At 34.3% G+C, this 23,561-nt stretch overlaps 1 protein-coding gene across 1 annotated transcript; it reads left to right on the top strand.

Annotated features, from left to right (window-relative positions):
• Positions 1-10,307: 10,307 nt before the first annotated feature.
• C12H11orf58 (chromosome 12 C11orf58 homolog) lies at positions 10,308-21,620 on the top strand. The gene is made up of 5 exons (XM_010977223.3): positions 10,308-10,527; positions 15,314-15,397; positions 18,089-18,149; positions 19,717-19,826; positions 20,577-21,620. The coding sequence occupies exons 1-5, from the start codon at positions 10,465-10,467 to the stop codon at positions 20,805-20,807; spliced, it is 549 nt and encodes a 182-aa protein (XP_010975525.1). The 5' UTR covers positions 10,308-10,464; the 3' UTR covers positions 20,808-21,620.
• Positions 21,621-23,561: the final 1,941 nt, after the last annotated feature.

The following is a 23,561-nucleotide window of genomic DNA, read 5'->3' as shown; positions in this document are numbered from 1 at the left end:
TTGTTCACAAACCAGTTTTGTAGCAACAAAATCAAAAAGTGCTGATTCTTATTAGAAATGCACCTACATTTGAGCTACGAGGAATTTGTAGGATTCAAAGATATAACCACTTATTCTCTTTGTTTCCTTTGGACTTTGAAATATGGCAATTCTTCCTCTTTGTCCTTTTTTTTTTTTTTTTTTTTTTTTTTAAGAAGCAGCTGTTTTTCTGGCTCAGAAATTTAAAATAAGCTATTGTAACATCCTTTAGGTTTGGTCTTTTCCTGTTTAATTTCTTTCTTTCTTTTTTTAAACTATTTTGTTTTGGGGGAGGGGGAGGAAAGAGAGTTCTAAGAAAAGCTTTCATAACAGGTTCAAAAGTATAAAAGCCATCTCAAGCTCCAGACATTTGTAGCCTTTCTTTCTTTAGTCCTTGAAAGGGTTTTTTAAATGTTAACAGCTAGGATAGGACTGCTTTTCTATACTGATATTCCAGGCTTCATTTTCTTTGTAGTCTATGGTTCTTCCCCACCCTTAATCCCCCAATAACCTCCATGCCATCTTCTTTTTTAAAACAATACAAAAACAATTAAAAAAAAAAAAAAGATTTCATTCATCATGCTATGTGTACAGGCAGACTTCTAAGATCCCAGAGAGGCCACCTCTTGAAATTTAAAGTATTAAAACATTTTTGCTTTAATTTCTTCTGTATTTAGTGATTTCATGTGCCTATTTAACATCATTTCATTTTTAAAATAACATATCACCTGCAAAATTATTGGAACTAAAATAGCTAACAAGAAGCTTTGTTAGCTCCCTCTCTTTAGAAATGCTGAAATTCAGTCTTCAAAAATTAAATGTCAAAAAGGTGCTCATTTGTATACTTCTAAATTTTAAAAAAAGGTGTAAATAATTTAAATCAATATAGAATACAGTATTACCCTATTTTACCTTTTTTTTTTTTTTTTTTTTTTTGATGTGGGTAGGCAATTAGGTTTGTTGGTTTGTTTGTTTGTTTTTAACAGAGCTACTGGGATTGAACCCAGGACCTTGTGCGTGCTAAGGATGCCCTCTACCACCAAGCTATATCCTGCCCCCGGAGTATTATCCTATTTCAGAAAAAAAATTGAATAAACATGTATTCCAAGGTCTTAACAGTGATTATTATTTCTGGATAGTGAGATCATAAATGTTTTTATTTTTTAATTTTCTTTCTGCTTATGAATATATTTTAATTCATCTTAAGTGTGTATGCATTGTTTGTAGTAAGGGGAAATGTTACTTTTAGTTTAAAAAATAAGTGCTGTTTCACTACTTTTCAGCATATCATATGAGTACATCTTAAAAATTCATATACGTATATGCTTATAGTTAACTATATGTGCATTATATAAGAAGTTAAAAGTTCTAAAGTATAATTTCTAAAACGATAAAATCATGTGTCCCATAGAAATGTTTTTTTAAAGCATGAGTCAAAATGTTAAGTGCCAGGGATTTTATTTAACTTATTAATTAATGAGGAAACCAGTAAGAAGTGAAAACCAATTCATAACAGAGTTTGTAAACAGATTTATCTTCTCTCCTGGAAAAAAATCCATTTGCACTGCAAGAATAGGAATCATTTGCATTGTTATGGGCAGAAAACACTTGCATTGTTTTCAGTTCTCTACAATTTAACTTTTATCCCTACAGAGTTGTAAAATAGCCTAGTCAATCAAAGATGATCAAAAGTGCACACTCATTTAGAATCAGATAAACCTTGGAGGTCCCTAGACATTCAGCATTACCTTGAAAAGAAACCCAGTGATTTATTTTTTGTCCATTTCCAACTCTTTGACAAATTTTCCTGATACATTTTACTAATTAACTGAATTAAAACTGTTACAATTAAAATTTAAATTCCTTGAAGGCAAAAAACTGTGTCTCTTTTTTATGCATCCCCTAGAAATGTTTAGTAAAGTGTTTTGAACTTAATGTGTATATAATCAAGGTATATCACAAAATTTTTGAGGTAGTACAAACTTTAGAAACTTTAGACAGTTTAAATAATGAAACTAACAAATTATAAAACATCATGAAATACAAATATATGAAATAGGAGAAACTATAAAGAAATTACTGGTAAATTGTATGTATACAATATAAAAGCACAATCACAACAAGCTGTCGAAGTATGATCAACTGTGTTTTTCCATCAGTAACTTTTCTAAAGTTGAGAACATTTTAAGGGAGAAAATTTTAAAACTGAGAAAATCCCATCTACTAAACTAAATTCCCCTTCTCAACTAAAAAAAATGTCATCATAATGAATCTTAAAACAAAACAACTAAATCCAAGTCATAGAAACATAGTCTGATGTAGAACTGAAGCCCAAAGAATTTGTTACTCTCCAAGGTCATACAACTACTTAGATATTCAACAATATTTGCTATTATAAAAATTATAATTCACAGTAGTCCTATATTACATAAAATATAAAATATAATAAACATAAAAACATAAACTAAAAATATTTTTTTAATTACTAGACACAGTAATGAATGAATTGATTACTAGACACAAGCCCATTGAGGGAATCCTTGATTTTTTAGATTACTGTCTTGAAAGAGAACAAGTATTCCTGGGAACTATACATCCTAAATTCGTAGGAAATTGATTATTTGCAGGTTTTCACTGAGTAAACATCATATATACCATGTGTGAATTAACTCTACATGCAGCAGCCCAGCAGCATAACATAGTAATTAAGAATATAAACACTAGAGCCAGAGGAAATCATCATTTCCACTATTTTTAGATATGTGATCTTAAACAAGTTAGTAGCCTTTATATGCCTGAGTTTCCTTGACAAGTTTCTTAATCTGTATATGCCTCAATTTCTTCACTTGTAAAGTGAGATAATAAAAGTACCTACCTGTGTGAAGATTATATAAATTAACATAGATAACACTTAAGGAAGAAACTGGGCACAAAGTAAGCACTGCCAACCTGTTTTCAAATCACTGGTTCTAAAAACGTGGTCCTTAGACCAGCAGCAGCATCTACAAACTTGTTACAAATGTAAATTTTCTGACACATCGCAGTCCTACTGATTCAGAAAGTCTAAGGTAGGGCTCGACAACATAAGGTTTCACAAAAAATCTTCTAGGTGATTCCAATGCAAACTAAAGTTTGAGAACCATCAGTGTTAAATTAGTAAGATTTTATCTTTCTCTCTGGACTTTAATATAAAGGCATTAGTATACATAGCCATTAGTATGCTTGGTTTCTTGCACACCTTGATTTTTGTCACAAAACAACTCAAAGATTTGGTTTCAAAACTGAAGGTAACTTCACATCCACTAGGATACTTATAATCAAAAAGACAGATAACAAGTATTGGCCAGGATGTGGAGAAACTGGACCCTTAATGCACTGCCAGTGAGAAAGTGGTACAGTCACTCTGGAATACAGTCTGACTGTTCCACAAAAAGATAACCACTGAGTAACCTGATGACCCAGCAATTCCACTTCTAGACATATTCCCACGAGAACTGAAAACATGTTCACACACAAATTTGTACATAAATGTTCATAACAGCATTATTCACAATAGTCAAATAGTGGAAATAACCCCAAGTGCATATGAAGTGATAAATGAATAAACAAAATGTGGTCTATCCACATGATGGACTCTTATTCAGCTTTAAAAAGGAATAAAGTACTGATCTGATACATTCCACAGCACAGATGAACCCTGAAAATATTAATGTTAAGTCAAACCAATCACAAGAGACCACATATGGTATGATTCCATTTATATGAAATAGCTAGAAAAGGTAAATCTACAAACAAAAAGTAGATTGGAGGCAAATAATGTAAGATATCACTTACATGCAGAATCTTAAAAAATATATATAACTAACTAGTGAATATAACAGAAAAGAAACAGACTCAGATGTAGAGAAGGAACTAATGGTTACCAGTGGGGAGAGGAAAGGGGGAGGGGCAAGATGGAGGTGGAGGATTAAGAGGTACAAACTATCAGGTATAAAATAAGTTATAAGGACGTATTGCACAACATGGAGAATACAGCCAATATTTTATAATAACTATAAATGGAGTATAACCTTTAAAAATTGTGAATTACTATATTACATACCTGTAACATATAATATTGTACGTCAATTATATTTCAATTTAAAAGATATGATATTATAAAATAAATACATAAATAAATGTTAAAAATGAAAAAAAAAAAAAGAGAGTAGACCTGTGAGTGTTCATGGATGCAGGGTTTCTTTTGAGGATGATAAAATTGATTGTGGTGATAACTGCACAACTCTGTGACTATACTAAAAAATATTTAATTGTGCATTTTAAATAGGTGAGTTATGTAGCATGTGAATTATATCTCAATAAATGTGTTATTTAAAAAGTTTAAGGCATGTCCTAAAATATTATTGATGGAAAATATCTGTTATATAAAAATTAATGCAACAACAAAAATCTGTACCTAAATCCTAAATTATATTATCCTGGAAGTGAGGAAGGGAAGAACAGAGCAAAACAAAAGGTGCTAAATTCTTTATACATCTGACAGGGAAGTCAGGAGCCACTGAGGCATTGTTTCACCCTTGATTAGAATTAAAACTAAAATATAACCATTAGTAGTATTGAAAACAAAAAGCATATCATCCAAATCAATAGAAAAAAGAAACCAGAAGGGATTACACTTAAGATGTTAACTGGTTACCTTACAACTCTGACCCTATGAGTGATTTTTTATTTCTTCTTTGTCTTCCACATTTTCTACAAAGGGTTGTTTTATCTTTACGTATGTGTGCTTACCTTTGTGACTCTGTCTTAAAATTCAAGTTTATTTACTTATGTGTTCATTTATGGTTTATATTTTAATATGTTAATAGATTCAGATAATTTAAAATTCAAAAGATACAAAAAGTATGGTGAAAAGGCTCCTTGTTAACAACGCACCTCAGTCTCCCAGCTACCACCACAAGCATGGAGTATATGAATATTGCCAGTTACTTCTTGGGTATCTTTGTGGGAATATTTGATGCATATATATTAATTCTTTTCTTTTTAATATAAGTACAATGTAATATATACACTATTCTCCACTTTGCTTTTTTTATTCAACAATATATCTTAGAGATTGTCCCATATCAGTACCTGCAGAGCTTCCTCTTTTTAATGGCTACATGCTAGTCCACGGTATGGATTATCACAATTTATTTACCTTCATATTGACATATTACTTTTATAATTGGAAAGAACAGCACAGTAATTTTGGAGAAAAAAACTAGAATGTTCTCATTCACTTTCCCCTCCACCAAAAAAAAGACATCATCCACAGATTTAAACTTATAAGCTCTCTTTGATAACAACTATTAGAACATTCTGCTTTACGTGTATATAGATCTTATATATAAGATCAGATTAGAAAATCCATCAACAACAATTTTGTTGAAGAAGTTTTATAAGCAAATACATTTTCATTTCCCTTTTCATTCTTTACTCTTTCAAGTGTCTGATTATGTGTAAAACAATCAAGCCAATATTTATGTCATGTTTTACTTTTTTAATTTTTTAATCTTTATTTTTTTCTTTTAAATTTCTTTATGAAAGTATAGTTGATTTACAATATTGTGTTATTTTTGGGTATACAGCAAAGTGGCTTTTGTATATATATATGCATTTTTTTGGATTCTTTTCCATTATAGGTTATTAAAAGCTATTGAATATAGTTTCCTGTGTTAATATAATAAATCTTAATTGTTTTCTATTTTATATATGGTAGTATGTATCTGTTAATCCCATACTCCTAATTTGTTCTTCCCTCCATTACCCTTTGGTAACCATAAATTTGTTTACTATGTCTGTGAATCTGTTTGTTTTATAAATAAATTCATTTGTATTATTTCTTAGATTCCACATATAAGTGATATTACCTAATATCTGTCTTTCTCTGTCTGATTTACTCTACTTACTATGACAATTTCTAGGCCCATCCAGGTTGCTGCAAATGGAATTATTTCATTCTTTTTCATGGCTGAGTTATATTCCACTGCATATATATCTCTCTCTCACATCTTTTTTATCCATTCATCTGTTGATGGACACTTAGGTTACTTCCGTGCCTTGGCTATTGTAAACAGTGCTGCTATTAACAGTGGAGTATGTCATCACATTTTAAATTACAGTAGCACTGTGGCAAATCAGCATGTCCAATGAACAGAATAGGAATTTATGTCATCATCAACCACAACCACATTTATTTTTTTAAACCTTGTCTTCAAATATTTTTCCCTTGGCTTCAATGACACCTAACTCTCATTGTTCTACTTCTACATCTATTTTTTAATTTCAGGTTCTTCTCCCTCATTCTACTCTTAAATTTTTTTCCCCTTTTCCAAGTACCTCTCTTCTACATGCTCATTGAGTGAACTCAATCACTCTCCAAGTTTGCCCATCATCTCTAGATGGGTGATATCCACATGTATGGCTCTCTCCTAACTTTGAAGCTCATATTGCTAACTGTCTACTAGATAACTTCACTTGGTATCCCACTAATACTTTAAATTTAACACATCTAAAATCAAAAACTCATTATCTTACCACATAACCTGCTCCTCTTTAACCACATCCATTCATACATTAACACAACAAGAATTAGAGTCATGGTTTATATACAAGTCATAGTGCTAAGCTTAGATCCTACCAAAAAGAATCTTACAGCCTAGAATAGCCAGCAAGACATGTATCTTTGTTCATATCTCTATTATAGCACATATATTTTTGTTGTAACTAGTGATGACAAACTAACCAAGATAAATAAAAGGTAGTAGTAGAAAACAATATTGCAATGGATCATTGAAATCAGAATATAGACCCTCAATTATAGGCTTAATTATATCAACTTAAATCTGTATAAAATGGGAAGCTCCAGGAAGTTTTTGAACAAGAGAGCCTCTACATTCCATTTTCAAGTGATGGACCTGGCCATGATGTGTAAAATGGATTTAACTGGGTAACTATTAGAGGATGGGAGGTTACTATAAATCTGTGAAACAGATGCTCTGAACCTGAGCACATACAGGGAGATTCAAACTCAAGGTTTTGATTAGGCTGACTTTGATAAGCCTACAGAGTTGTCTCAGAATATGATACTTTTGTGCATATCGGGTTTCAATCACACAGGACACTAACCATTCCTGACTCTATGCCCCACCCTGCCTACACTATTTTTCAAGGCCTAGTTCAAAAACTTTTGGGAAGAATTTCCCTATTTCCCTCAGCTAAAATGAACTGCTCCCAGAGCATTTCATCTGTAACTTATTGGTGCCACTTAATCATTCTTCCCCCCACTGAGATGTAAACTCCTTGAGGTAAAGGATTACACATTATTTATTCTAGTTTTCCTCAAATTTAGCACACTGCCTGACACATACTAAGCACCCTATATAAATGTTGAGTTATACTGGAACAGTGGAAAATGCCTGGGTTTTTGGAGTTAGACTTAAGGATTGAATCCCAGCTTAGCCACTCACTTACTAGTTATATGACTATGGGCAACTATTTAACTTTTCTTAAGGTTCATTATCTACAAAATAAAAATTCTTGCAAATTGTTGTGAAGCTTTGAGATCAATTATAAAGAAGCACCTAGCAAAGTGTATAGTGCATAATGGATATTTAATAAATAATAGTTATAATTAAGGCACAAGGAATTTTTTTTTAAAGTCTCAGGTAAAACAGCAGATTTTTTTGTACAGAGCATATTCATCAGAGATTTTACTTCTTTTTAGGTCTGTTAACTATGCTCAGTTATGGCTACCCTTGGTTGAGGGATATTAATGTATGTACTCAACACTTACGAATGCCAAATGCTAAGCACTAGGTAAATAAAAATGAGGGAGGCATGGTCTCTACACTCAGGAAAGTATTTTAAAACCCTATTAGTAACAGGATATCCTCTCCTTGTCTTTACTACCCAAGAAAGAAGCACATTGCTGAGTTTCTGGGCCTTTTATGAGACACCACTCTGTTACATTATACAATTTCATACTTCTTATATTAATTCAAAAAAACTTATTAACTACCATGTGGCAAGCATTGTGCTAGAAAATACAGAAACAGAAAAGGAAGATGGAACAGTCCCAAAACTAAAGAAGGTATTTCAGAGTATCTTTTTGTTTTTACAAAACCAGGAAGAAGTGTATTAGCAAGTTTCTGTGCCACATATACGTTTCTATAACACTGTATCATATCATCCTTACCTATATCCTTCTGTATATGAAACTGAGTAAAATCTGATGAAATGATCCAATCCTTATTATTTCCTATGTTACTTTTTGGCTTTTAATCTTGTTTTATAATAACTTGAAGATTTAGCCATCCAGGAGCCAACAATTCTGGTGAAGAAATAAAAGACAAGTTGCTAGCACATTAAACTTTTCTGGACTTTCACCAATTAGTAAAGTTAGAACTATACAGTAACTATTAACCCTACTGATAGCCCTTTTTTATTTCAGAATTCTCTTAGTGACCTAAATTACCTATTCAGCCATCCTATTTGTCTACTGGCAACAAAACTAAGGTTTCTAAATTGTATATATTATAGTCTGTCAAACCCTTTGGATGTGAATTGTAGTCCATCCCAGAAAATTCTTTAAGTTAACTATATCTCATAGTAGTTATATTTATACTCTGTAGAATTATAGTTAGGCAAAATATTTTTAAAATTTAAAACTAAAGAGTAAGCAACCACTTCCAAAAATACTTTTTCTCATGGGTTAATTCTCCTCCTCCTTGATTTCTGGTTTATTCTCACCACAGAACTAACTGATAAAGGTACCTTTGCTTAGTTATAAAATATGACCCCATCTGAGGTTTTTCTTTCATATCATCCTACCTAGAATTGTTATTCCTTTGCTTCAAAATAAAGTAATATTTAAATACATGACTGCATAAATTAAAGAATTGTCTTCCACTGGTCACAGTTCTATAAAAGGTTCAATGATCACCTGAAATCTAGGAAAGTATTATTATTTCTACATAGGCAGTCAAACTAGGGTAATTGCTGAGTTCAGAAGCTAACAGTTAAGCAGTTTCACAGGCTGCTCTCAGTACCAAAATGCACTCTAGATCTGTATTGCCTGTATAGACTGTACTTACTGATTTTTGTTTTTTAAAAAAAATCAAAAAAACTCTGAACAAGGTCAGAAAGCTTCAGATTAAGTAAGGGAAAAGGATCCTGACAGAATGTTAGGGTTGAAGGCACCCAGGTTCAGGCCTGGTTAGAAATTTAGACACCTTGATACCGCATGAATTAAACTCCAATATCCAGATAATACCTTTAGATTCAGTGCTTTCTGAGTAGATTAGCGGTTGGTAGGGAAAAGGGAGAAGGGGGAAAGGCAGCTTAATGGGTATTGAAGTTCCTTTCTGGGTGAGAAAAAGTCTTAGAACTAGAAAGAGGTGATGGTTGTACAGCACTGTTTATGTATTAAATGCCACTTAATTTTACACTCCAAAATGGTTAATTTTATGTTAATTTTTTTCTTAATTGAGGTGAAATTTTAAGTATTTTTTAAAGGAAAAGAAAAAGGTACAAGACTTTCTGGCAGAGACGTACTTCACTTGGTGAAAGCCCCTAAAGTACAAAGCCTACACACCAGCAGTGAGGTCGGAGAGGATCACCCCAACCTCACAAGGTCCTGTGAAAAGCTTATAGAATTCCCTCAGGTGGACTCTAGTTTCAATTATAGCCAATTAACTGGCACGTAACACCAATACTGAACTCACTTTCATGAGAGTAAGAAAGTGAAAAAACGTTCGCCGGTAATTTTCCAAAAGCTGCACCACAGATCTAGAAATATCCTGGGAGCAGTAGAGAACACTACGGGGGAAACAGCAGAAGCCATTTTTTTTTTTTTTTTTTTTTTGGAAAGGTTTTTGTCTTCCGATGAGCGTACGCGTGAGGATTCAGTAGGCCTCAAACACTATATTTCAATCTAGGTGCTTAACTGTAACAAATTCACTTGTGTCAGTGGGGCAGCGTCTCACAGTACAACGCGAAAACCCAGGCTGAGTTTCCTTCTGTGGCGACGAAGGTTGACTAAAGCTCACCGCCATTCTCATCCGCGAGAAAGCTCCCTTCGCCAGCCGATGGAGGCGTAGCCTCGAAGGGCACTCCCGCCACACAGCGCGGGCTGTGCCGCTGAGCTTCCTGGGAGTTGTAGTTTTAGTTACCCATCCATCCCTTCTTCAGAAGGGTGTGGAGTGAACCAGAAAACTATAACTCCCAGAGTGCTCCGGGGTGGCGAGAGGCCGCGGCGGTGACGACCGTGGCAGAGAAGGCCCGGAGGGGCTCTGCCTTCTGGAGTGGCGCTGCTTGGGCCGGTGGCAGGTTGCGGGCTGTTGGAGCCGCGACTGAGGAGAACGGCGAGTGGGTTCGGCATTTCCCGTCTGGGTCTCCACAACGATGAGTGCTGCCAGGGATTCCCATCCGCACGGGGTGAAGCGTTCAGCCTCCCCAGACGACGATGTAAATAACAATGGCGGAGTGGATGAGGGTTGAGGCCTACTAAAGGTTGGGGTAGGCCGGGAAGGGTGGGTGCGGAAGGAGGAAGCGCCTGAGGTGGCCTGGGGGGAAGAGCTGAGGGGGAGGACCCAGAAGAGTGGGAAATGTCCGCTTTTCCTAATTAGGGTTGGAATGTTTGAAGAGGTCCACACGCTAAGAGCCGGAGACCTGCGTAGGAAGGGGGTTCGAGGAAAGAAATACTGAGTGGTCGAGAAGTGAAAGAGCTTAGTCAGAGAACCATATTTGCCTGTTTCGGGGCTGATGAAGCTTCTTTGTGGGGCCTTTCTACTCACAATAGAGACGGCAAAACCCTCCTCCCTATTTTAGGCTTTAAATGCTTCTGTGACAAAGTCAAGATGTTCGTGCGAATTTGGACATTTTCTGGCCGGGGTTATTTTTGTAATGCGCTGTTAAGAGTTAAACTTAACTGTACTGTTAAGAGTAAACCAAGAACAGTATTGAACAGAAAAACTGTACCGGGGGAATAATAGTGGTGCACGGTGCTGAGGTCTAAGACGTTGAGACCTAGAGGCCCGTTTTCACGTCAAGTACCTCTCTTCGCCCCCCCCCCCGCCCCCGGCTCATCAGTTTAAATAGCAAACCATTCATTCCTTAAAGTAAACAAATATTTACTGTTGTGTCAGCTGTTGAGAATTCAAAGATGAATAACTCTGGTGCTTATCCTAGGCTTTTTGTATAGTTGTACTAGCTCCTAGCGCAGTGTCATGAAGACTGCAGTAACGAGTAAACGTACAACTAAATGAATAAATGCCATGAGAACGCTGATGGAATTTGCGGGAAGGGGACATAGGTCATCATTAAAGATGTCGAAGGGAGGTTATGTAGTTTTCTTTCTTTTATTTAAAGCGGTATCAATTTATGAATGTGTAGAGTGTTTTATTTTCTATAGTGCAGTTAAGTGCCTTTCATAATATCTTACTTTGTGAACCATAAAAGGCTCACTGAATACTATTAGTGCATCAGTTGTAGCAAATGAGATGACGTTAAGACACATCCCCCTTTTGAGTAGGTGGTGGGGTTAGGTTTGGAATAGTAAGGCCCTTTAAGAAAATTGATTTTAGCTCTTCAGAAAGATTAGTAATCAGTGAAGATTTGGTGGTGAATAGTTATATAGTGAGATTTATTCATGCCTACTGTTTGGCCCTACAGCTGACTTTGAGATCTTTTCTTGTTAATATGGTAATCCAGTACTTATCAGGAACTTATCTAGGCTTTTGAGTAACCTGGGTGCCATTTTAAAAGCTATTACATTGTTTTCCTCCTGGTACTTAGCTGTGACTTGATTGCTTGAAAGTCAGGCACCTGTTTTGCTAGGATCAGAGACATAATCTTAGTTGGACAGAAAACTCTTGGTGATACTAGGTAATTTAACAAAGTTAAAGGAATTAAGTAATTAAACCTTTACAGTTTAATGGGATCAGTTTAACTAGATGACCTTTAAGACCTTTTCCAATCCTATAAACATTCTCTTTGAAGGAGATGGTTACTGTTGCAATTCAAAATTAGAGCTAGGACCTTCACACATTATCTAAAAATGATTATGTTGCTAATTTTATATTTTAGTGCAATACAGTAACATGTCCCTTGATAATGATCTTTTTAAGCCAGTTTCATATTTTTGCTGGTGATTGGGAGTTATCTTTAAGTGCTTGTGTTTTTAATATTTTAAAAATAATATATAATTTAAAAATTTAAATATATGTTTAAGTTTATAAAATCAGCTAATTATAATATGTAGTTGATCCGCAGTTTCTAATGAACATCTGCATGTAAAAGATAAAGTTTTCTTTGCCTGCTAACTTCACATGTTAAATGGGGTAACAGATCATGGAATCCAACTCTAGAAAAATGCTGACAATGGCAGAAATAAATTCTAAGAGTTACTACAGTGTGTGCTGAGGATGAAGTAAATTAATTACAGTTTTATAATAAAGGTATTAAGGATGAAGCCAACTTAAAAATGGTTTCATTGGTTTGAATGGAATAGAGAAATGAAAGCTATCTTTTAGGAAGACGAATGAGGGATTAATTTTGGTAAGTGGTGGAGAGTCTCTAAGAATGTATCAGGCACCCATATGCTTTTCAGAATGCAGCACTTAGGCATGGTACTTGCTGCTGTATGCTAAGGTCTGAAAGGGAGAACTAGAAGGACTTCGTGGCTTAAAAAAATTAAGATTATAAATTGTAGATAAGTTATTTATGTAAAGGCATTGAAGATACTTGCCCTTTTAAAAGAAAGTTTGGGAATCTTTAATTTTTACTAAAGACAAATTGTTTTTACCTTAATTATATATATATATATATATATTTTTATAGCTGTAATTCATAAACTACTTTCATATATCCTGTCTCATTTGATTATGTACAGTATGATGTGGAAGGAACAGAGGATCAAAGCAAGTCAGTTCGCCTCTTTGCCTCAGTGTCCTTATTTATTAAATGGACTCTTGAGATAATGTACGTGAAAAGTGATTTGTAAGTTGTAAAACACTATGCAATTCTTAGGTGTTAGTATTCTTAAGACAGTCTTTCAAAGAAGACTTTGTTTCAATGAGGAATTAAAACTAAGAAGTTAAATGCCAGGTCTGGTGATTTAGTGAGAATTAGAACTTAAGCTTCACTAGTACTTTTTTTTTTTTTTTAAACTGTATTGAGCCAGAAATAGTTAAGAACTAACCAGTTGGAAAGAAGTAGAGATTTGGAACTTCATTAGCCAGAATCATGAGAATATATAGTAAGCCCGCCACCAAAAAGAATTTAGAAGAACCGTAAGTGGGTGGCCAGTGTGGTACAAATACTTCAACAGTCATATGCCCAGGAAGAATGGTCATCATTGTTTTTATATGTCTATTCTATTCATCTTTTATGAGTAATTTTCAAAAGTAAGAATAGAAGAATAGTTAAAAAAAAACAACTTTATTAGAAATTTTGATATGAACTTAACCATAGCAAACCAAATTTTCTTGGTTTTCACAATATATAAATTATATATTTGGGGTATATGTATTGTGAAAGCATTCTATGAATACAGCTAACTGCTTGTCAGTTTTCATGTGTGAAACTGAAACAATTTCAGATTTCAAACCTATTTCTGATAGATTTTAGTTTTATTTTAGTTCTTGAGTTCTTGCATTTGCATCATTAAAATACTTGAAGAATTTTTTGAAACCTTTGATTGCTCATAGTTTTGTGTCAAAGGAGTGTTGTCTTCTTTGCTCTGTAATTGCAAATCATTTTCATTTTTAGATTATAAACTCAATTAGAATGATCAGCCCAGTGAATGTTTTCATTTCTGTATTCCTTCCCGTCTACCCTCAGCATTTACTTAGTATGGTGCTTATAGACCATGCCAAGTAAATTTTAATGTACAAATGCCATGAATGATAAAATGAAACATATGTAGCTTAGAAAAACAGGGTGGTCCAGACTGTTACTGCAATGTTGCAAAATATTGCAAGATAAAGTTCTTCCTGTTGAATGACTTTCTAGATGAGAGTATCATCTTTTCTTAACTTTTTTTTTTTTTTTTTTTTGGTCTCTCATTGATTGCTGGATTGGAGAAAAGTGATCATCCAAAGACTCATAGTCTAAGATTTTGGCATATACACTTAAGTTTGCCATTATCATTAGTTTAAGAGTCCACTTTCTGTCATTTTGTATTCGCCTAATTCATCAGTAATTGTGAAATGCCTCCTGTCAGTTTTCAGTTTTCTACTCAATTGCCATTATGAGTAGAAATGTAAAATTGTCAACTCTGTCCAAAGAAGGCTTAGAAGTATACAACAGGAGTGATTTCTTCTTGAAAAATGATGCAATACTTTGGACAACATGATGAGAAAACTTTTCTACCATTTTTCTATGTACTATTTTTGTCAGTTTGAGCATAATTAGGATGATTAATGACTTGTAGTGAAATAAATCTTACATTTGTTTCAAGATGTAGGGAATTATAATGAAGTAATTCTTATATTTAAGATGCAGGGGAGAATATAACTAGGATTCCATAGTATTTCTTAAATTTATAAAAGGGTTTAATAGACCCATTTGTTAATCACAAAATAGAATGAGTTTTATTTCTTCCTTTTTAAAAAAAAAAGTAAATTTTCTCATTGTTCTTTGGAAGACCTTTAAGGATCAAGGTCATAACACATCAGTCCTTACAGGAACTACTCAAAAAACTGAAAAACTAAAATTGGGTCCGATAGACTCTGATGTTATACTGTCCTTTAAAGTATCACTAAAACCAGAGTTTTTAACTTCAGTTAACAACTGTAGCAGTAACAGCCTTCTGGGTTAAAAGTATTAGGTGCTCTAAGGCCCTACAAGACCCAAAGACAGTAGGTCTCAAAGTGTGGCCCCTACATCAACAGTGTCAGCATCTCTTAGGAATTTGTTAGAAGTGAAATAAATCCTCAAGCCCCACCCTAGACCTACTGAATCTGAAACTCTCAGGGTGTAGCCCAGCAGTGTGTTTTAACCAGTCGTCCAGGTGATTCTTACAGGTGTAAACTTTTGAGAACCAAATTCTGGCTGCAAAGGAACTAAAGGAGTTTGCCTTGAGGTAACAGAAAAGGAGTGTATATATTCATTCGAATATCATGCTTATGCTTAACTTCCTAAGCAAGAATGAGCCCTGTTTATAATTAAAACTGACAGGGAAAAAACTTGGGATTTAATTTTCAATATTTATTATTATGCAAAAAAATTAATTGGCCATTTTCTTTTCCAGCTTGGATCTAGCAATTGGGAGGCAGCAGACTTAGGTAATGAAGAAAGAAAACAAAAGTTCTTGAGACTTATGGGTGCAGGAAAGGTAAGCATCCGGCAGAATATATTTTTATTTTTTCTTTGAAAATAATGCCCTTTTTTTAATGTATGTTCAGTGAGAAGCAGTGAAGATACTTACTGTTCTGCATGATTACTTTAAAAGGCTTTCAAAATATAGCTGACCTAACTGAGCACTTAAAATTTATACTATTTCTGAGCCACTTCTGGGATTCTCAGTGCCACTGGGCAGTAATGTTTAGAGACTATACAGAGAAAAAAAATTGGAGTTTATGACTTGCCATTTGTTAGCCTGATGAATTGATACAGAGTATTTCTGGGCAGACCATTTGGGAGGCCTTTCATATTTTATACCTCCTTCCAGCCCTTGAAGTAGTAGCCAAGGGAATGGCCTTTATCAAAAAATTAATTTTAAAAATGTTCAGTATATTTTGAAATCTATTTCAGTTTGATTAACATAATAGAAGATATAAAGTATAGGTGCCAGGAAAACATCTACTGAGAAAAAACTTGTTCCTAGCAGTTCATTTTTACATGGAAGTACAGTGATTTCTAAACATTCATTTTTTTTGTAAGCAAGTAAATTTATTTTCCTACCATTGTCCCAGTAGTCTTTCTGCAAACCTAATCTGGGAGAAATAGGAAGACTTTTTCTGTTTTAAGCATTTTGGGATGAAATTTTGCACTTTGTTTTTGCTGTTCATAGGGGAATGCTTCATGCATTTTACCAATAATTATTGACTATCTACTACATGCCAGGCAATATAGTAGGTCATGGGGGGTCACATAGATTTCAATAACATGTTTAGAGCCATTATGTGATGAAAGAAACCAGATAATAGCAATATAGAATTACAATTGCTATGAGAGAGTTACGCACATAGTGCTGTGAAATTAAGACGGGGTAGCCAACCTTGGCTTAGCAGCACAAGAAAGCTTCCCGTAAATAGAACTGATCTGAATCTGAAAGGATAAAGAGTTAGCCAGACTAGAACAGTGGGGTTCAGGATAGGGAGAGATCATGTAAGATGTTAAGTCCTATGCAAAGGAAGGAGAGGAGAGGAGCCACTGAGTATCCTTCTGTAGGAGCTGTCTGCTAGGACGTGCACTATGTGACATTGCCTCACCTGTGTGCATACAAAGTACAGTGTCATTGGCACTGCCTTGGCCATGGGAATTCAAGGCATTAGCCCAGATGTCCCTCGTGCTGTGCACACAAACTCACCACACAAATCCGCTGAAGTCAGTCACTGGCACCTGCTATAGTCACACATCTGGACTCGCTGTGGAAGCCATGGAATCAGCCCACACACTGGTCTCTGCTCACACCAGATCTGCCCCAGCCACAGGAGCACCAGTAAAATCGCTTGGATGTCCCACAAGCATTGAGTTTACAAAGCCACAAGTGTCGTAACTCCACCAAATTTATACAGCCCCTGGGACACAGCTTGGATTTCAGCCCACTTTCCTTCTGAAGTCACATGGCCTCTGGGGATTGGCTCAGATTTCAGCCCCGCCTCTGTATGGGCACCCCGCCAGTGCTTGTGCACTCCCAGATGTCATAGAGGCAGAGCTCCGCATGCTGTGAGAAAGCGGCTGCTATGGCGGGGACCTGCCCCTCCCTTTTTTGCACATGCGTCAACAGTAGGGCTATATCGTGGATCCAGGCTCCATCCTGTGTACCCACTCAGTAGTAGCCTGAAACACACTTTAGTCCCTTCGAGCTGTCTCCACACAGCAAATCCCAGTCCCCTCCCTGGATCTGTTGGCTAAAGCCGGATGGCAGCTCCCATGCCCACCAGCAGTCACACATCTTGGCCTGGGGAGTGCAGCAGGGTAGCCAGGACCATCTGTGCTGGTCTCTATTCTGCCTGTCATGAGCCAGCTGTTACACTCTCCTCTGAGCCTCGGGAGCTCCCTATCTGTCCCAGTTGATCTCCCAGCCAGTGAAGGGTATTCCCAGGGTGAGGATTTTTTTTTTCAAAGCCTCCTCCCACGGGTGTAGGTCCTACCCCAATTTCCTGGGGTTTTTTTCCCTCTTTTGTCCTACCTGGTTATGTGGTGATCTTTCTTGCAGATTTGAATTTTTGAGATCTGCCAATGTTCAATAGGTATTCTGTGAGGGTTGTTCCACATGTAAATGTATTTTTAATGTATTTGTGGGAGGAGGTGAGCTCCATACGCTTCGATTCCACCATCTTGATCTCTCCCATTTTTTATATTTTAAATTTCTGTAACTTTGTATGTTATAAATATATTGATTAATTTCATTTTTTAGCTAGCTAAATAGTGTCATTTGCTTTCTGTCCATAAAATATGTGTGAGGCATCAGAAAGAGAAGGTAGGAAAGTTAAAGCAACTCATTTAACTGGTCTTTTAGGAAAGAAACTTGAGGTTGATTCATTTTTCTAGTTACCTACTCATCCATTTAAAATTGCAGCTTGATCTTTACATACTCTCTATCCCCTTCCTCTGCTTAGTTTGCTTTAATGACATTGCTTGCAGACGTACTATAATTTACTTACTGATTTTGTTTCTCCTCCCCATCCCTACACATGCAAAAATGGTAAGTTCCATAAAGTCAGGGATCTTAATTTAGTCCTTTATCTTAACTGTGTCCTGCAAGTCTTGAATAGTGTAGGGCACATAGTAGACACTTAATAATTGTGTTGAATTAGTGGTCTCAGATTCTAATACATTTTCTGCCTTCCTATTATAGAAAGAACATACTGGTCGTCTTGTCATAGGAGATCACAAATCAACATCTCACTTCCGAACAGGTGAGAAAGTAAAATATAATTAAAGTGGTGGTGCTAAATTTTGGAATATGAAGCATTTGTACATATTTTAAAATATTCTAACTTCTGTGTATAATTGATGATTAATTTTAATGATTAAAATATTAGAAATACATAGTATATGTAAACATATATCATGTAACAATATATACTTTGATTTTTAAAAGATTTGAGAGTATTCATCAATATATTTTAACCAAGAAACTGACCTATTTCTGTCTTCATTTTTACTTATTCACAAGATGTAGTTGAGGTTTATGCCTTGTCTTGTCTGTAATATCTATAGAATTTATATATTTTTTATGAATTATTTAATATACAGTGTTAGAGTTGGCATATTATATTGGTTTTTAGCTTACTGAGTTTTGCTCTGAAATCTTTGAAGAATACTCATTGCAAAGCCTGAAGAAATTAACTTTTTCTTTTAATTTGGGGGGGGGAATTTTTTTAAATTAAAAACTAAAAATGAATTAGAATTTGGATTTGAATTCACCCTGCTGAAAAGTAAAGTTTGCTCCTATTTAAAGTTGACCCTAATCTTGGACATTTTTAATAATAGAGTATAATGACCTAGATATATTTGGGAGAACTGTTAATCATGTTATTTAAATTAACTTTACACTGATCTAAAATATGTAGCACATTTTAGACATCAATAGGTCTTTTTTTCTAGCGTTGAACAATTATTTCAAATTGATTTGTATCGCTACAAAAGGCAAAAGAGTCTCTTAGCTTTGGCAGAATAGAAATATATTTAACTGCTGCATTTATTCTTTTAAAATGTGAAATTCTTCTTGTATTTACAAATTATAATGTCACGTACAGAAAGCTTCAGTGGTATTGGTGTAATGTTCTAGTTTCTGGGTGATAAGTATATAGGTGGTTGTTTAGTATTCTGTTTCATAACATACAATGTATGTTTATATATATATAAAATCAAATGTTGCATGGTAAAATAGCAAGTTTATATTGGTTCAATAAAAGAAAGTCATAAAGGAAATAAAAGAAAGCCAATACAACGTCATTGTATTAAGCCATTCTCTGAATAGAATTGTGTGCCTTTTCATTATTTTTGTTCAAAGACAGAAGCTTTCATTTGTTAGAGGGTTTTTGTATGTGACTAGGAGAAAATTTTACTATCAGAAGAACTATCATTAGACTATAAATAAGCTAAAACATATAATGCCCTAAGTTCTTAGTAATTAATATTTATAATATCTGAACTTCAGGGAGTTCCTTCTGAGACTCTTGTATCTGGTTTGAATTACTACATGGAAAAATACAAGTTTTTCATCTTTTATAAACAACTTTCGTAGTTCAGGGGGTTGGTTACTAAAGGAGTAATCATAAATACATCCTTTAGTTATTTTGTGTCTGTTCAGTAACTACTTAATGGTATATAAACCCATACACAAAATTGACTGTAAAATTAGTTACAGTTGGAGAAATCAGCCCTGAATATAGTAACGTCTGTACTATGGGTTTTTTGTATAATTAAATATTTTTATTAATTTGACTGAAACATAACCAAAGTACACTGGACATGCAGGGGAAGAAGACAAGAAAATTAATGAAGAACTGGAGTCTCAATACCAGCAAAGTATGGACAGTAAATTATCAGGAAGATATCGACGACATTGTGGACTTGGCTTCAGTGAGGTAGTAATTTACATATTTTCATTAAATAGGAAGATAATTTCCAATTTGATATCATTTGTTTCTGTTATATTACTCTAGCAGTCAAGAATCCTATGTAGAAAACCTTATGGTTACTTAAAATATTTTTCTGTGCTAAACTAGGTCTTTGTAGATAATGAAAACCATTTTTGAGAGTTTTAGGATACTAACTTAATGTAAATTCTGTTCAGATAATCATTAGAGCACATCTTAAATAGGCATGAACAACATACTCAAGTTAGGTCAAATATTTCATATAAGCAGTGGTTTAGGAGAGTTCTCTCAGTTGTTTCCTAAGTTGTCTCTTTTCATATTATAACTACTGGTTAATTACTCCAAAGTAATGTAATATGTAAAACATCGATGGCCGTTTTCCACATTTCTGTGGATCAGTGGTTAACTTGCCTTACTTACTTAAAAAAATAGATTGTTTCCTTCAGGAAGATATTATAATAATATGTTGTTTTCAGAGTGGGGGGAAAGGAGACAAGTGAGTGGGCTTCAGAGCCCTTTCTTAAAACAAAATCCTACTCAAGTCCCAGTGTATAAAACACATGGAGATGCCTGAGTCCTCAGTTCTTCCTTTGGCAGCCTCTGATCATAAGACAGTCGGAAACTGTTAATTTAATGGGTAGTGAGTGGGCTGTTTTAAGACTGTGACAAAAATTAGTGTCTTTCCCAGTTTTTATAGTGGGTAACTTATTTTAATAGCTTGTTAATTGATGGTTTTAGGTAGAAGATCATGATGGAGAAGGTGATGGGGCTGGAGATGATGATGATGATGATGATTCACCTGATCCTGAAAGTCCAGATGACTCTGAAAGTGATTCAGAGTCAGAAAAAGAAGAATCTGCTGAAGAACTCCAAGCTACTGAGCACCCTGATGAAGTGGAGGATCCCAAAAACAAAAAAGATGCAAAAAGCAACTACAAAATGATGTTTGTTAAATCCAGTGGCTCATAACTCCCAAACACTCAGTCTTTGTATTAAAAGTAAGCCTTATTGTTATAATGCACAGTGGAGGACTGCTTATAGAGCACAGACCTTTGTATTATAATTTTTAAAAAGGCCCTTTTAAATGATTACAAAGAGTGTTTGCTTTCAGATGCCATGGGTTACACTTTTATGGGCATGACTATAACCATTTTTGTAAAGAGTAAGAGTTGTATAAAATAAGAAATACAGTACTCAATTTCCTTTCATATTAGCATCATCAAACCTTTAATATCACCTTTTTATCCCTTCAAATACAGTTATAGGGGAGACACTATTTTTTGTGTGGTAGCTGTTTCATCTCTTTTTGTTCCTTCATGTTTTTCTCTTATAAAAAGTTTATCTGGTACTGTGATGAATTCATGAAAAATATTCTTTTATTGTACTTATAGTAGAACTATTCATCATGGATATTTCTGCTGCCAATAGCAATCTAAATTAATGTTGGCAAAAGATTTAGGTATTTACAGTTTACTCTTACTGATTCAGCTCTATTCTTTTGGACCAAAGCAGCATGAGAGCAAATACCACACTGGTTAGGATGGAGTTTCAACTGTCATATATTTGAAATGTTATGATCCCAAGCAATCTTTACATAATTTGAATTACATTGTATGTTAGATTTTTTATAAAATTTGGCCAGTTTTTACAGAAGAAATTATTTCTCTGATCATTTGGTTCTGTTTAGAAATATGTAAAACTGGATTTTTTTTTTTAAGGTAATATGTGACCAAAATTAATTTTCTTCCCAAGGCCTAAATAAAGAGAAAGCAGTTTCCCATATTTTGTTGTGACACCTTTATCCTCATTATCTGAAAATGAGAAACAGGCTCATTGAACAAGAAGCTGGAACAAGAAATTCTCATTTTACCCAAGTCTTATTATCCTGATTATCTAATTACTAGAAATAGTATTGCTTTCTTTCTTATTGTTGCTTTTGTTGGAGTAAAAAGAATCACCTGACTACTGTTACATGGTTGATTTGTACAGCAGATTAACACAAACTGCATTTTGGACTAGTCAATGATCTATGAGTAATTGGGTCCAAAATCTTAATGTTTCTAAGTGACATGTTCAAAGGTTTGAGTTAAACTTGTTTGTTTGCTGAACTGTTACACATCTAGATACTTAAGTATGTGTTTGATTTTTTAAAAGAATTATTCCTTTGTCATTTTGAAATTTAGAATGTCTTAGATGAGTGCAGCAACTAGAACAGGTCATTTCCGGTTTATGCAATCCATCCTGAAATATTTTTCATGTATCAGACCCCCAATATCTTGCTTATTTTCTATTTCTCACATTGTTTTTGTATGTGCTACCCTGTACAGCAAAAAGGTGAGTCAGAAGGTAGTACACAGAATGTATGACATTTAACAAATAATATTTGGTTTATACAGTATGGTTTATTCAAATTTCAGTTTGGCCACTGATTTTCAAATATTTGATCTGTAGGGTTGCTTAAGACAGCTAGTTCAAGTAGATAGTGAAAACTGATGTATGTTTAAGAATGGAAGAAGGCAAGACCAGTATTACGTTTTTAAAAGTATTTTCATCAATTTATTGTTTGTGCTAGGTTGTTTATAAGACTTGGTTCTTAATCTGTAAATAGAACAGTCTTCTAAAATAACTACACTAGAAGACCTTTTTTTCTTAATCTCCAAATAGAGACTTCCATTCCAATTCACACATTATTGGACATTAACAAAATTCAGAGTTGGAATAAATTTGGGTCTGTTGGTCCATGTGGCCTAGTGTCCCAACACCACATTAAATATCATGGCTGTCTTTTAAGCAGGAACATCAGGTTGTTTTTTGCTTTGACTTCTCAAATTGGGCGGTGGGGGTGGGGATAGTAAAAGGAAGACAGATGCCATGCCACCCTAATAAAGTACCAGGAGGAAAAAGTTTATTTTTGTGCAGTGAAACTTGCTATTCAGTGGAAAGTTGAATGGCAACTTTTCCCTATTACTGATCATTTCTTACCTGAAATACAGTTCTCCCAAGTGTTTGACTATACCAGTGATCTAAAGATCTTTTTATTGTAAAGGTTTTCCAATTTTGTGTGTATTACTAGGTAAAATTCCTCAAATCTGTAGGTTTTCAAACCTGAAAGAATTCAAGATATAGAAAAAAGTTTGAAGTGATGTTTTGATTAAACAGTAATTTGAAAGGCAGATAGGTCACATTCTTTTCTTTAGCTAATTTTTATTTTAGCTGTAGCTTTTTTTAAATTGAAGTATAGTTGATTTACAGTGTGTTTAAGGTGTATGGCAAAGTGATTCAGATATATATAATATGTATATATATTTTTCAGATTCTTTCCCATTGTAGATTATAACAAGATAATGAATATAGTTCTGTGTGCTATATACAGTAGGTCCTTATTTATATATTTTATATATGGTAGTATATATCTATTAATCCTAAATTCCCAATTTATCCCCCCCACCCCTTTCCACCTTGGTAACTATAAGTTTGTTTTCTATGTGAGTCTGCTTTGTAAATAAGTTTATATGTATCTTTTTTTTAGGTTTCCCATTTAAGTGATATGTGATACTTGATTTCTCTGAATTACCTCACTTAGTGTGATAATCTCTAGGTCCATCTATTTTGTTGCAAGTCGCATTATATCATTCTTTTTTATGGCTGAGTAGTATTCCTCTGTGTGTGTGTGTGTATAGACACATATATAGATATAGATAGATATAGATATATTCATTCATC

Source organism: Camelus dromedarius, chromosome 12 (assembly GCF_036321535.1).
Source record: "Camelus dromedarius isolate mCamDro1 chromosome 12, mCamDro1.pat, whole genome shotgun sequence".
Taxonomy (NCBI): domain Eukaryota; kingdom Metazoa; phylum Chordata; class Mammalia; order Artiodactyla; family Camelidae; genus Camelus; species Camelus dromedarius.
The sequence above is the reverse complement of the archived record's forward strand: the minus strand, read 5'-3'. Positions and strand labels throughout refer to the sequence as shown.

Excerpts from the sequence above, each read along its gene's own strand:
- C12H11orf58 (XM_010977223.3), top strand. The coding sequence starts at position 10,465 with ATGAGTGCTGCCAGGGATTCCCATCCGCACGGGGTGAAGCGTTCAGCC. Across the intron at positions 10,528-15,313 it reads CAGCCTCCCCAGACGACGAT|CTTGGATCTAGCAATTGGGA; the intron begins GTAAATAACAAT and ends TTTCTTTTCCAG. Across the intron at positions 15,398-18,088 it reads GACTTATGGGTGCAGGAAAG|AAAGAACATACTGGTCGTCT; the intron begins GTAAGCATCCGG and ends TTCCTATTATAG.